Consider the following 17,101-nt stretch of genomic DNA (forward strand, 5'->3'; position numbering starts at 1 on the left):
CATCATTGTGTCTCTTCTGTTACCCATGGTTATCTCTAAAGAAACACGTGCGGTCATCATTGCTCTGCACAAAACCCCATGTGGGGGGGGGGCGGCTTCTCAGCCAAGGGAATCGCCTAATAACCCCTCCATGGATAAAGACTGGAGCAGAATGTCCTCCAGGAGCCGCTTCTCCCGACCCTCCAGGAGCAGATGGTGATGAGCAGAGCCTCCTCCAGCATGATGGAGCACCGGCCATAAAGGGGAGAACTAAATGGTGCAGGGAACAGAACACAGAGATTCTGGGTCCATGGCCCGGGAACAGAACACAGAGATTCTGGGTCCATGGCCTGGGAACAGAACACAGAGATTCTGGGTCCATGGCTCCGGGAACAGAACACAGAGATTCTGGGTCCATGGCCCGGGAACAGAACACAGAGATTCTGGGTCCATGGCTCCGGGAACAGAACACAGAGATTCTGGGTCCATGGCCCGAGAACAGAACACAGAGATTCTGGCTCCATGGCTCCGGGAACAGAACACAGAGATTCTGGCTCCATGGCCCGGGAACAGAACACAGAGATTCTGGGTCCATGGCTCCGGGAACAGAACACAGAGATTCTGGGTCCATGGCCCGGGAACAGAACACAGAGATTCTGGGTCCATGGCTCCGGGAACAGAACACAGAGATTCTGGGTCCATGGCTCCGGGAACAGAACACAGAGATTCTGGGTCCATGGCCCGGGAACAGAACACAGAGATTCTGGGTCCATGGCCCGGGAACAGAACACAGAGATTCTGGGTCCATGGCCCGGGAACAGAACACAGAGATTCTGGGTCCATGGCCCGGGAACAGAACACAGAGATTCTGGGTCCACGGCCCGGGAACAGAACACAGAGATTCTGGGTCCATGGCCCGGGAACAGAACACAGAGATTCTGGGTCCATGGCCCGGGAACAGAACACAGAGATTCTGGGTCCATGGCCCGAGAACAGAACACAGAGATTCTGGCTCCATGGCTCCGGGAACAGAACACAGAGATTCTGGCTCCATCGCCCGGGAACAGAACACAGAGATTCTGGGTCCATGGCTCCGGGAACAGAACACAGAGATTCTGGGTCCATGGCCCGGGAACAGAACACAGAGATTCTGGGTCCATGGCTCCGGGAACAGAACACAGAGATTCTGGGTCCATGGCTCCGGGAACAGAACACAGAGATTCTGGGTCCATGGCCCGGGAACAGAACACAGAGATTCTGGGTCCATGGCCCGGGAACAGAACACAGAGATTCTGGGTCCATGGCTCCGGGAACAGAACACAGAGATTCTGGGTCCATGGCTCCGGGAACAGAACACAGAGATTCTGGGTCCATGGCTCCGGGAACAGAACACAGAGATTCTGGGTCCATGGCCCGGGAACAGAACACAGAGATTCTGGGTCCATGGCCCGGGAACAGAACACAGAGATTCTGGGTCCATGGCTCCGGGAACAGAACACAGAGATTCTGGGTCCATGGCTCCGGGAACAGAACACAGAGATTCTGGGTCCATGGCTCCGGGAACAGAACACAGAGATTCTGGGTCCATGGCCCGGGAACAGAACACAGAGATTCTGGGTCCATGGCTCCGGGAACAGAACACAGAGATTCTGGGTCCATGGCCCGGGAACAGAACACAGAGATTCTGGGTCCATGGCTCCGGGAACAGAACACAGAGATTCTGGGTCCATGGCCCGGGAACAGAACACAGAGATTCTGGGTCCATGGCCCGGGAACAGAACACAGAGATTCTGGGTCCATGGCCCGGGAACAGAACACAGAGATTCTGGGTCCATGGCCCGGGAACAGAACACAGAGATTCTGGGTCCATGGCTCCGGGAACAGAACACAGAGATTCTGGGTCCATGGCTCCGGGAACAGAACACAGAGATTCTGGGTCCATGGCTCCGGGAACAGAACACAGAGATTCTGGGTCCATGGCCCGGGAACAGAACACAGAGATTCTGGGTCCATGGCCCGGGAACAGAACACAGAGATTCTGGGTCCATGGCTCCGGGAACAGAACACAGAGTTTCTGGGTCCATGGCTCCGGGAACAGAACACAGAGATTCTGGGTCCATGGCCCGGGAACAGAACACAGAGATTCTGGGTCCATGGCCCGGGAACAGAACACAGAGATTCTGGGTCCATGGCTCCGGGAACAGAACACAGAGATTCTGGCTCCATGGCCCGGGAACAGAACACAGAGATTCTGGGTCCATGGCTCCGGGAACAGAACACAGAGATTCTGGGTCCATGGCCCGGGAACAGAACACAGAGATTCTGGGTCCATGGCCCGGAGACTCCCCGGATCTTATCCCATTGAGAACTTGTGGTCAATCATCAGGAGACGGAGGGACAAACAAAACCGACACATTGTGACAGAATGCAGCAGTGATAGTGCAGGAATGGGCGGCGATCAGTCAGGATCTGGTGCAGGAGGTGAGTGAGAGCTGCCAGGGGGAATTGCAGAGGTCCTGAAGAAGAAGGAGAGGTCCTGCAGATACTGACTCGCTGCAGTAACTCCTCCCACCTGACAATAAAAGCTTCTGCTCCCCATAATATGATTGCACTTGTATCTCTGTATGTGATAAACATCTGACAGACCAGAGGGACACATCATGTGACAGGAGGAGATTTGGGTCATTCTCAGGACTTATGGCCAGGACTGTACAGAGCCTTATATACAGGGCCTTATATACAGAGCCTTATATACAGGGCCTTATATACAGAGCCTTATATACAGAGCCTTATATACAGAGCCTTATATACAGGGCGTTATATACAGAGCCTTATATACAGAGCCTTATATACAGAGCCTTATATACAGGGCCTTATATACAGGGCGTTATATACAGGGCCTTATATACAGGGCGTTATATACAGAGCCTTATATACAGGGCCTTATATACAGGGCGTTATATACAGGGCCTTATATACAGGGCGTTATATACAGAGCCTTATATACAGGGCCTTATATACAGTGCCTTATATACAGAGCCTTATATACAGGGCCTTATATACAGGGCGTTATATACAGAGCCTTATATACAGGGCGTTATATACAGAGCCTTATATACAGAGCCTTATATACAGAGCCTTATATACAGAGCCTTATATACAGGGCGTTATATACAGAGCCTTATATACAGGGCCTTATATACAGAGCCTTATATACAGGGCGTTATATACAGAGCCTTATATACAGGGCCTTATATACAGAGCCTTATATACAGAGCCTTATATACAGAGCCTTATATACAGGGCCTTATATACAGGGCGTTATATACAGAGCCTTATATACAGGGCCTTATATACAGTGCCTTATATACAGAGCCTTATATACAGGGCGTTATATACAGAGCCTTATATACAGGGCCTTATATACAGTGCCTTATATACAGGGCGTTATATACAGAGCCTTATATACAGGGCCTTATATACAGTGCCTTATATACAGAGCCTTATATACAGGGCTTTATATACAGAGCCTTATATACAGGGCCTTATATACAGTGCCTTATATACAGGGCCTTATATACAGGGCCTTATATACAGTGCCTTATATACAGAGCCTTATATACAGGGCGTTATATACAGGGCCTTATATACAGGGCCTTATATACAGTGCCTTATATACAGAGCCTTATATACAGGGCGTTATATACAGGGCCTTATATACAGGGCGTTATATACAGAGCCTTATATACAGGGCCTTATATACAGAGCCTTATATACAGGGCCTTATATACAGAGCCTTATATACAGGGCCTTATATACAGAGCCTTATATACAGGGCCTTATATACAGGGCCTTATATACAGGGCGTTATATACAGAGCCTTATATACAGGGCCTTATATACAGGGCCTTATATACAGAGCCTTATATACAGGGCGTTATATACAGAGCCTTATATACAGAGCCTTATATACAGGGCGTTATATACAGAGCCTTATATACAGGGCCTTATATACAGGGCGTTATATACAGAGCCTTATATACAGAGCCTTATATACAGAGCCTTATATACAGGGCGTTATATACAGGGCCTTATATACAGGGCGTTATATACAGGGCCTTATATACAGGGCGTTATATACAGAGCCTTATATACAGGGCCTTATATACAGAGCCTTATATACAGAGCCTTATATACAGAGCCTTATATACAGGGCCTTATATACAGAGCCTTATATACAGGGCCTTATATACAGGGCCTTATATACAGGGCGTTATATACAGAGCCTTATATACAGGGCGTTATATACAGAGCCTTATATACAGGGTGTTATATACAGAGCCTTATATACAGGGCCTTATATACAGGGCCTTATATACAGAGCCTTATATACAGGGCGTTATATACAGAGCCTTATATACAGAGCCTTATATACAGGGCGTTATATATAGAGCCTTATATACAGAGCCTTATATACAGGGCGTTATATATAGAGCCTTATATACAGGGCCTTATATACAGGGCCTTATATACAGAGCCTTATATACAGGGCCTTATATACAGGGCGTTATATACAGAGCATTATATACAGGGCCTTATATACAGGGCGTTATATACAGAGCCTTATATACAGGGCCTTATATACAGGGCGTTATATACAGAGCCTTATATACAGAGCCTTATATACAGAGCCTTATATACAGGGCCTTATATACAGGGCGTTATATACAGAGCCTTATATACAGAGCCTTATATACAGAGCGTTATATACAGAGCCTTATATACAGGGCCTTATATACAGGGCCTTATATACAGGGCCTTATATACAGGGCCTTATATACAGGGCGTTATATACAGAGCCTTATATACAGAGCCTTATATACAGAGCCTTATATACAGGGCCTTATATACAGGGCGTTATATACAGAGCCTTATATACAGAGCCTTATATACAGAGCGTTATATACAGAGCCTTATATACAGAGCCTTATATACAGGGCCTTATATACAGGGCCTTATATACAGGGCCTTATATACAGGGCCTTATATACAGAGCCTTATATACTCTGTAGCTGCAGTCACTTGGGATCTCATGTCTCATCAGTTCTGCACATGGAAAGACTAAAATTCAGACCCCCAGACCACGCCCCTATATTATTATCAGATCCCCCAGACCACGCCCCAATATTATTATCAGATCCCCCAGACCACACCCCTATATTATTATCAGATCCCCCAGACCACGCCCCTATATTATTATCAGATCCCCCAGACCACGCCCCTATATTATTATCAGATCCCCCAGACCACACCCCTATATTATTATCAGATCCCCCAGACCACGCCCCTATATTATTATCAGATCCCCCAGACCACGCCCCTATATTATTATCAGATCCCCCAGACCACACCCCTATATTATTATCAGATCCCCCAGACCACGCCCCTATATTATTATCAGATCCCCCAGACCACGCCCCTATATTATTATCAGATCCCCCAGACCACGCCCCTATATTATTATCAGATCCCCCCAGACCACGCCCCTATATTATTATCAGATCCCCCAGACCACGCCCCAATATTATTATCAGATCCCCCAGACCACGCCCCAATATTATTATCAGATCCCCCAGACCACACCCCTATATTATTATCAGATCCCCCAGACCACGCCCCTATATTATTATCAGATCCCCCAGACCACGCCCCTATATTATTATCAGATCCCCCAGACCACACCCCTATATTATTATCAGATCCCCCAGACCACGCCCCTATATTATTATCAGATCCCCCAGACCACGCCCCTATATTATTATCAGATCCCCCAGACCACACCCCTATATTATTATCAGATCCCCCAGACCACGCCCCTATATTATTATCAGATCCCCCAGACCACGCCCCTATATTATTATCAGATCCCCCAGACCACGCCCCTATATTATTATCAGATCCCCCAGACCACGCCCCTATATTATTATCAGATCCCCCAGACCACGCCCCTATATTATTATCAGATCCCCCAGACCACGCCCCTATATTATTATCAGATCCCCCAGACCACGCCCCTATATTATTATCAGATCCCCCCAGACCACGCCCCTATATTATTATCAGATCCCCCAGACCACGCCCCTATATTATTATCAGATCCCCCAGACCACGCCCCAATATTATTATCAGATCCCCCAGACCACGCCCCAATATTATTATCAGATCCCCCAGACCACGCCCCAATATTATTATCAGATCCCCCAGACCACGCCCCTATATTATTATCAGATCCCCCAGACCACGCCCCTATATTATTATCAGACCCCCCCCAGACCACGCCCCTATATTACTATCAGACCCCCCAGACCACACCCCTATATTATTATCAGATCCCCCAGACCACGCCCCTATATTATTATCAGATCCCCAGACCACACCCCTATATTATTATCAGATCCCCCAGACCACGCCCCTATATTATTATCAGATCCCCCAGACCACGCCCCTATATTATTATCAGACCCCCCCAGACCACGCCCCTATATTATTATCAGATCCCCCAGACCACGCCCCTATATTATTATCAGATCCCCCAGACCACGCCCCAATATTATTATCAGATCCCCCAGACCACGCCCCAATATTATTATCAGATCCCCCAGACCACGCCCCCAATATTATTATCAGATCCCCCAGACCACGCCCCTATATTATTATCAGACCCCCCCCAGACCACGCCCTATATTACTATCAGACCCCCCAGACCACACCCCTATATTATTATCAGATCCCCCAGACCACGCCCCAATATTATTATCAGATCCCCCAGACCACGCCCCAATATTATTATCAGATCCCCCAGACCACGCCCCAATATTATTATCAGATCCCCCAGACCACGCCCCTATATTATTATCAGATCCCCCAGACCACGCCCCTATATTATTATCAGACCCCCCTAGACCACGCCCCTATATTATTATCAGACCCGCCCAGACCACACCCCTATATTACTATCAGACCCCCCAGACCACACCCCTATATTATTATCAGATCCCCAGACCACGCCCCTATATTATTATCAGATCCCCAGACCACACCCCTATATTATTATCAGATCCCCCAGACCACGCCCCTATATTATTATCAGACCCCCCCAGACCACGCCCCTATATTATTATCAGACCCCCAGACCACACCCCTATATTATTATCAGATCCCCAGACCACGCCCCTATATTATTATCAGACCCCCCAGACAACGCCCCTATATTATTATCAGACCCCCAGACCACACCCCTATGTTATTATCAGATCCCCAGACCACACCCCTATATTATTATCAGACCCCCCAGACCACACCCCTATATTATTATCAGATCCCCAGACCACACCCCTATATTATTATCAGACCACGCCCCTATATTATCAGATCCACAGACCACACCCCTATATAATTATCAGACCCCCCAGACCACACCCCTATATTATTATCAGATCCCAGACCACGCCCCTATATTATTATCAGACCCCCCAGACCACACCCCTATATTATTATCAGATCCCCAGACCACACCCCTATATTATTATCAGACCACGCCCCTATATTATCAGATCCCCAGACCACACCCCTATATTATTATCAGACCACGCCCCTATATTATCAGATCCACAGACCACACCCCTATATTATTATCAGACCCCCCAGACAACGCCCCTATATTATTATCAGACCCCCAGACCACACCCCTATGTTATTATCAGATCCCCAGACCACACCCCTATATAATTATCAGACCCCCCAGACCACACCCCTATATTATTATCAGATCCCAGACCACGCCCCTATATTATTATCAGACCCCCCAGACCACACCCCTATATTATTATCAGATCCCCAGACCACACCCCTATATTATTATCAGACCACGCCCCTATATTATCAGATCCACAGACCACACCCCTATATAATTATCAGACCCCCCAGACCACACCCCTATATTATTATCAGATCCCAGACCACGCCCCTATATTATTATCAGACCCCCCAGACCACACCCCTATATTATTATCAGATCCCCAGACCACACCCCTATATTATTATCAGACCACGCCCCTATATTATCAGATCCCCAGACCACACCCCTATATTATTATCAGACCACGCCCCTATATTATCAGATCCACAGACCACACCCCTATATTATTATCAGACCCCCCAGACCACACCCCTATATTACTATCAGACCCCCCCAGACCACACCCCTATATTATTATCAGACACCCCCCAGACCACACCCCTATATTATTATCAGATCCCCAGACCACACCCCTATATTATTATCAGACCACGCCCCTATATTATCAGATCCACAGACCACACCCCTATATTATTATCAGACCCCCCAGACCACACCCCTATATTACTATCAGACCCCCCCAGACCACACCCCTATATTATTATCAGACACCCCCCAGACCACACCCCTATATTATTATCAGATCCCCAGACCACACCCCTATATTATTATCAGACACCCCCCAGACCACACCCCTATATTATTATCAGACCCCCCAGACCACACCCCTATATTATTATCAGACACCCCCCAGACCACACCCCTATATTATTATCAGATCCCCAGACCACACCCCTATATTATTATCAGACCCCCCAGACCACACCTCTATATTATTATCAGTTCCCAGACCACACCCCTATATTACTATCAGACCCCCAGACCACGCCCCTATATTATTATCAGATCCCAGACCACGCCCCTATATTATTATCAGACCCCCCGACCACACCCCTATATTACTATCAGACCCCCCCGACCACACCCCTACATTATTATCAGATCCCAGACCACGCCCCTATATTATTATCAGACCCGCCCAGACCACACCCCTATATTATTATCAGATCCCAGACCACACCCCTATATTACTATCAGACCCCCCAACCACACCCCTATATTATTATCAGATCCCAGACCACGCCCCTATATTATTATCAGACCCGCCCAGACCACACCCCTATATTATTATCAGATCCCCCAGACCACACCCCTATATTATTATTAGACCCCCCAGACCACACCCCTATATTATTATCAGATCCCCAGACCACACCCCTATATTATTATCAGACACCCCCCAGACCACACCCCTATATTATTATCAGATCCCCAGACCACACCCCTATATTATTATCAGACACCCCCCAGACCACACCCCTATATTATTATCAGACCCCCCAGACCTCACCCCTATATTATTATCAGACCCCCCAGACCACACCTCTATATTATTATCAGTTCCCAGACCACACCCCTATATTACTATCAGACCCCCAGACCACGCCCCTATATTATTATCAGATCCCAGACCACGCCCCTATATTATTATCAGACCCCCCGACCACACCCCTATATTACTATCAGACCCCCCCGACCACACCCCTACATTATTATCAGATCCCAGACCACGCCCCTATATTATTATCAGACCCGCCCAGACCACACCCCTATATTATTATCAGATCCCAGACCACGCCCCTATATTATTATCAGACCCGCCCAGACCACACCCCTATATTATTATCAGATCCCCCAGACCACACCCCTATATTATTATTAGACCCCCCAGACCACACCCCTATATTATTATCAGATCCCCAGACCACACCCCTATATTATTATCAGACACCCCCCAGACCACACCCCTATATTATTATCAGATCCCCAGACCACACCCCTATATTATTATCAGACACCCCCCAGACCACACCCCTATATTATTATCAGACCCCCCAGACCTCACCCCTATATTATTATCAGACCCCCCAGACCACACCTCTATATTATTATCAGTTCCCAGACCACACCCCTATATTACTATCAGACCCCCAGACCACGCCCCTATATTATTATCAGATCCCAGACCACGCCCCTATATTATTATCAGACCCCCCGACCACACCCCTATATTACTATCAGACCCCCCCGACCACACCCCTACATTATTATCAGATCCCAGACCACGCCCCTATATTATTATCAGACCCGCCCAGACCACACCCCTATATTATTATCAGATCCCAGACCACACCCCTATATTACTATCAGACCCCCCAACCACACCCCTATATTATTATCAGATCCCAGACCACGCCCCTATATTATTATCAGACCCGCCCAGACCACACCCCTATATTATTATCAGATCCCCCAGACCACACCCCTATATTATTATTAGACCCCCCAGACCACACCCCTATATTATTATCAGATCCCCAGACCACACCCCTATATTATTATCAGACACCCCCCAGACCACACCCCTATATTATTATCAGATCCCCAGACCACACCCCTATATTATTATCAGACACCCCCCAGACCACACCCCTATATTATTATCAGACCCCCCAGACCTCACCCCTATATTATTATCAGACCCCCCAGACCACACCTCTATATTATTATCAGTTCCCAGACCACGCCCCTATATTATTATCAGACCCGCCCAGACCACACCCCTATATTATTATCAGACCCCCAGACCACACCCCTATATTATTATCAGACCCCCCAGACCACACCCCTATATTACTATCAGACCCCCCAGACCACACCCCTATATTATTATCAGACCCCCCAGACCACACCCCTATATTACTATCAGACCCCCCGACCACACCCCTATATTATTATCAGACCCCCCAGACCACACCCCTATATTATTATCAGACCCCCAGACCACACCCCTATATTACTATCAGACCCCCCAGACCACACCCCTATATTATTATCAGACCCCCCCAGACCACACCCCTATATTACTATCAGACCCCCCAGACCACGCCCCTATATTATTATCAGACCCCCAGACCACGCCCCTATATTATTATCAGACCCCCCAGACCACACCTCTATATTATTATCAGATCCCAAGACCACACCCCTATATTATTATCAGACCCCCCAGACCTCACCCCTATATTATTATCAGACCCCCCAGACCACACCCCTATATTATTATCAGATCCCAAGACCACACCCCTATATTATTATCAGTTCCCAGACCACGCCCCTATATTATTATCAGATCCCAAGACCACACCCCTATATTATTATCAGTTCCCAGACCACGCCCCTATATTATTATCATATCCCAAGACCACACCTCTATATTATTATCAGTTCCCAGACCACGCCCCTATATTATTATCAGACCCGCCCAGACCACACCCCTATATTATTATCAGACCCCCAGACCACACCCCTATATTATTATCAGACCCCCCCAGACCACACCCCTATATTATTATCAGACCCCCCAGACCACACCCCTATATTATTATCAGACCCCCCAGACCACACCCCTATATTATTATCAGACCCCCCAGACCACACCCCTATATTATTATCAGACCCCCCAGACCACACCCCTATATTACTATCAGACCCCCCAGACCACACCCCTATATTACTATCAGACCCCCCGACCACACCCCTATATTATTATCAGACCCCCCGACCACACCCCTATATTATTATCAGACCCCCCGACCACACCCCTATATTACTATCAGACCCCCCAGACCACACCCCTATATTATTATCAGACCCCCCAGACCACACCCCTATATTATTATCAGATCCCCTAGACCACGCCCCTATATTATTATCAGACACCCCCCAGACCACACCCCTATATTATTATCAGATCCCCCAGACCACACCCCTATATTACTATCAGACCCCCCAGACCACACCCCTATATTATTATCAGACACCCCCCAGACCACACCCCTATATTACTATCAGACCCCCCAGACCACACCCCTATATTATTATCAGGCACCCCCCAGACCACACCTCTATATTATTATCAGACCCCCAGACCACACCTCTATATTATTATCAGTTCCCAGACCACACCCCTATATTACTATCAGACCCCCCAGACCACACCCCTATATTATTATCAGACCCCCCAGATCACACACCTATATTATTATCAGACCCCCCAGACCACACCCCTATAATATTATCAGACCCCCCCCAGACCACACCCCTATAATATTATCAGACCCCCCCCCCAGACCACACCCCTATATCATTACCAGCCCCGGCAGCAGATCTCCATAGTGATGACATTTCGGCCATGTGCCTGCGGTTCAGGTGAGTGGCGCCCCCCCCAGGTGAGTGCCCCCCCCCCCCCCCCCAGGTGAGTGCCCCCCCCCCCCCAGGTGAGTACTTACAGGCGCAGCGCAGGCTCTTCCTGTAGATGCCCCAGATGAAGTCCCCGCAGAGGTCGCACCAGGTGTACTGGCTGTGGGACGTGGGCTGGAAGTAGTGGCCCCTCCCCACCTTTCCTGGCGCCTGGTCCTGTCCTGAGACCACCCTTGTCCTCAGGCTCCGCTGCAGGATGAGGGGGGCCCTGCCCGGGGGGATCCGCACCGCATTGGTCCGCTCCAGCCGGTGACTTCCTTTTGGGTTCTTGGTCAGGTCCAGCCCGTCCAGAACTTGACACGGACTCAAGGTTTTCAGTTCAATCATCTCATAAGCCGAGTCCTGCATCCCCTAGAGCTGGGGGTGAGGGGTCAGGAGGAAGCGTGACCTCTGACCGTCTCTCTCAGTCCCGGCTTCCTGCCCTCCTCCCCTCGCTCACACTCTTCCGTCGCTCTTTCTTTGCTTTCTTGTAGTTTGAATTTCTCATCCTTGGTGGAGGAGACCTTTCTCCGGGGTCCCTGAGGGTCTCAGTGCTGGGGGTCTCCAGGAAGGGTCTCAGTGCTGGGGGTCTCCAGGAAGGGTCTCAGTGCTGGGGGTCTCCAGGAATCCTCGGATCTCCCCTCAAAGTGTCCAAGTCCAATGTCCTGGTGATCAGTGGGATGGAAGGAAGATCCGGCAGCTCTCAGATCTGGCCATGAAGTGGTTAATGAAGCCAACAGCTGCTGCGGGGGTCCGAGGGGGGACAAGGGGGGACGCAGCTCCAAAACTCCAAAGATCCTGCAGAGTCAGGACAGAGGAAACCAAAAGTAGAGGAGAAGATGTCGCCCAGCGCCACAGTGACCAGGGGAAGGGAGGAGAATCCTGGAGGAGGAGGAGGGGGGGGGCACGGGGGTCCCAGAATCTCCGCTCACTACAAGAGAACAGAAAACGAAGATCCGGAGAGAAAAATGCTGAAATGTCACTTCAACCTGAAGATCCGGCAACAGCCGAGCCTCAGGGGCCCCCACCCCACGCACTAGGTCCTCATACCATCATACACGGGGTAAAAGGAGTGATGTGGGGGCTGGGGTGCGGGGAGTGATACATTGTGGGGTCTGGGGTGCGGGGAGTGATACATTGTGGGGTCTGGGGTGCGGGGAGTGATACATTGTGGGGTCTGGGGTACGGGGAGTGATACATTGTGGGGTCTGGGGTACATGGAGAGATACATTGTGGGGTCTGGGGTACGGGGAGTGATACATTGTGGGGTCTGGGGTACGGAGAGTGATACATTGTGGGGTCTGGGGTACGGGGAGTGATACATTGTGGGGTCTGGGGTACATGGAGTGATACATTGTGGGGTCTGGGGTACGGGGAGTGATGCATTGTGGGGTCTGGGGTTCGGGGAGTGATACATTGTGGGGTCTGGGGTACGGGGAGAGATACATTGTGGGGTCTGGGGTACATGGAGAGATACATTGTGGGGTCTGGGGTACATGGAGAGATACATTGTGGGGTCTGGGGTACGGGGAGTGATACATTGTGGGGTCTGGGGTACGGGGAGTGATACATTGTGGGGTCTGGGGTACATGGAGTGATACATTGTGGGGTCTGGGGTACGGGGAGTGATGCATTGTGGGGTCTGGGGTACGGGGAGAGATACATTGTGGGGTCTGGGGTACGGGGAGAGATACATTGTGGGGTCTGGGGTACATGGAGAGATACATTGTGGGGTCTGGGGTACGGGGAGTGATACATTGTGGGGTCTGGGGTACGGGGAGTGATACATTGTGGGGTCTGGGGTACGGGGAGTGATACATTGTGGGGTCTGGGGTACATGGAGTGATACATTGTGGGGTCTGGGGTACATGGAGTGATACATTGTGGGGTCTGGGGTACGGGGAGTGATACATTGTGGGGTCTGGGGCACATGGAGTGATACATTGTGGGGTCTGGGGTACAGGGAGTGATACATTGTGGGGTCTGGGGTACGAGGAGAGATACATTGTGGGGTCTGGGGTACGGGGAGTGATACATTGTGGGGTCTGGGGTACATGGAGTGATACATTGTGGGGTCTGGGGTACGGGGAGAGATACATTGTGAGGTCTGGGGTACGGGGAGTGATACATTGTGGGGTCTGGGGTACGGGGAGTGATACATTGTGGGGTCTGGGGTACGGGGAGTGATACATTGTGGGGTCTGGGGTACGGGGAGAGATACATTGTGGGGTCTGGGGTACGGGGAGTGATACATTGTGGGGTCTGGGGTACGGGGAGTGATACATTGTGGGGTCTGGGGTACATGGAGTGATACATTGTGGGGTCTGGGGTACGGGGAGTGATACATTGTGGGGTCTGGGGTACATGGAGTGATACATTGTGGGGTCTGAGGTACGGGGAGAGATACATTGTGGGGTCTGGGGTACGGGGAGTGATACATTGTGGGGTCTGGGGTACATGGAGTGATGTGGGGTCTGGGGTACGGGGAGAGATACATTGTGGGGTCTGGGGTACGGGGAGAGATACATTGTGGGGTCTGGGGTACGGGGAGAGATACATTGTGGGGTCTGGGGTACGGGGAGTGATACATTGTGGGGTCTGGGGTACGGGGAGTGATACATTGTGGGGTCTGGGGTACGGGGAGTGATACATTGTGGGGTCTGGGGTACGGGGAGTGATACATTGTGGGGTCTGGGGTACATGGAGTGATACATTGTGAGGTCTGGGGTACGGGGAGTGATACATTGTGGGGTCTGGGGTACGGGGAGTGATACATTGTGGGGTCTGGGGTACGGGGAGTGATACATTGTGGGGTCTGGGGTACGGGGAGTGATACATTGTGGGGTCTGGGGTACGGGGAGTGATACATTGTGGGGTCTGGGGTACGGGGAGAGATACATTGTGGGGTCTGGGGTACGGGGAGTGATACATTGTGGGGTCTGGGGTACATGGAGTGATACATTGTGGGGTCTGGGGTGCGGGGAGTGATACATTGTGGGGTCTGGGGTACGGGGAGAGATACATTGTGGGGTCTGGGGTACGGGGAGAGATACATTGTGGGGTCTGGGGTACGGGGAGTGATACATTGTGGGGTCTGGGGTACGGGGAGTGATACATTGTGGGGTCTGGGGTACGGGGAGTGATACATTGTGGGGTCTGGGGTACGGGAAGAGATACATTGTGGGGTCTGGGGTACGGGAAGAGATACATTGTGGGGTCTGGGGTACGGGGAGTGATACATTGTGGGGTCTGGGGTACATGGAGAGATACATTGTGGGGTCTGGGGTACATGGAGTGATACATTGTGGGGTCTGGGGTACGGGGAGAGATACATTGTGGGGTCTGGGGTACGGGGAGTGATACATTGTGGGGTCTGGGGTACGGGGAGTGATACATTGTGGGGTCTGGGGTACGGGGAGTGATACATTGTGGGGTCTGGGGTACATGGAGTGATACATTGTGGGGTCTGGGGTACATGGAGTGATACATTGTGGGGTCTGGGGTACATGGAGTGATACATTGTGGGGTCTGGGGTACGGAGAGTGATACATTGTGGGGTCTGGGGTACGGAGAGTGATACATTGTGGGGTCTGGGGTACGGAGAGTGATACATTGTGGGGTCTGGGGTACGGGGAGTGATACATTGTGGGGTCTGGGGTACGGGGAGTGATACATTGTGGGGTCTGGGGTACGGGGAGAGATACATTGTGGGGTCTGGGGTACGGGGAGAGATACATTGTGGGGTCTGGGGTACGGGAAGAGATACATTGTGGGGTCTGGGGTACATGGAGTGATACATTGTGGGGTCTGGGGTACGGGGAGTGATACATTGTGGGGTCTGGGGTACGGGGAGTGATACATTGTGGGGTCTGGGGTACGGGGAGTGATACATTGTGGGGTCTGGGGTACGGGGAGAGATACATTGTGGGGTCTGGGGTACGGGGAGAGATACATTGTGGGGTCTGGGGTACATGGAGTGATACATTGTGGGGTCTGGGGTACATGGAGTGATACATTGTGGGGTCTGGGGTACATGGAGTGATACATTGTGGGGTCTGGGGTACGGGGAGTGATACATTGTGGGGTCTGGGGTGCATGGAGTGATACATTGTGGGGTCTGGGGTACGGGGAGAGATACATTGTGGGGTCTGGGGTACGGGGAGAGATACATTGTGGGGTCTGGGGTACGGGGAGAGATACATTGTGGGGTCTGGGGTACGGGGAGTGATACATTGTGGGGTCTGGGGTACGGGGAGTGATACATTGTGGGGTCTGGGGTACGGGGAGTGATACATTGTGGGGTCTTGGGTACGGGGAGTGATACATTGTGGGGTCTGGGGTACGGGGAGAGATACATTGTGGGGTCTGGGGTACATGGAGTGATACATTGTGGGGTCTGGGGTACATGGAGTGATACATTGTGGGGTCTGGGGTACGGGGAGTGATACATTGTGGGGTCTGGGGTACATGGAGTGATACATTGTGGGGTCTGGGGTACATGGAGTGATACATTGTGGGGTCTGGGGTACATGGAGTGATACATTGTGGGGTCTGGGGTACGGGGAGTGATACATTGTGGGGTCTGGGGTACGGGAAGAGATACATTGTGGGGTCTGGGGTACGGGGAGAGATACATTGTGGGGTCTGGGGTACGGGGAGAGATACATTGTGGGGTCTGGGGTACGGGAAGAGATACATTGTGGGGTCTGGGGTACATGGAGTGATACATTGTGGGGTCTGGGGTACGGGGAGAGATACATTGTGGGGTCTGGGGTACATGGAGTGATACATTGTGGGGTCTGGGGTACGGGGAGAGATACATTGTGGGGTCTGGGGTACGGGGAGTGATACATTGTGGGGTCTGGGGTACGGGGAGTGATACATTGTGGGGTCTGGGGCACA

General features: G+C 50.5%; 1 protein-coding gene across 1 annotated transcript in view; it reads right to left on the bottom strand.

Moving 5' to 3' along the window:
* Window positions 1-13,068, bottom strand: part of RASSF1 (Ras association domain family member 1) — a 45,712-nt gene extending 32,644 nt beyond the window's left edge. Inside the window, exon 1 of the mRNA XM_072127211.1 lies at window positions 12,250-13,068. Coding sequence (XP_071983312.1) covers window positions 12,250-12,568 — 319 coding nt within the window. The 5' untranslated portion in view covers window positions 12,569-13,068. The remainder of the gene's footprint in view (window positions 1-12,249) is intronic.
* Between the last annotated feature and the right edge of the window lie 4,033 nt (window positions 13,069-17,101).

Source organism: Engystomops pustulosus, chromosome 10 (genome assembly GCF_040894005.1).
Source record: "Engystomops pustulosus chromosome 10, aEngPut4.maternal, whole genome shotgun sequence".
Taxonomy (NCBI): Eukaryota; Metazoa; Chordata; class Amphibia; order Anura; family Leptodactylidae; genus Engystomops; species Engystomops pustulosus.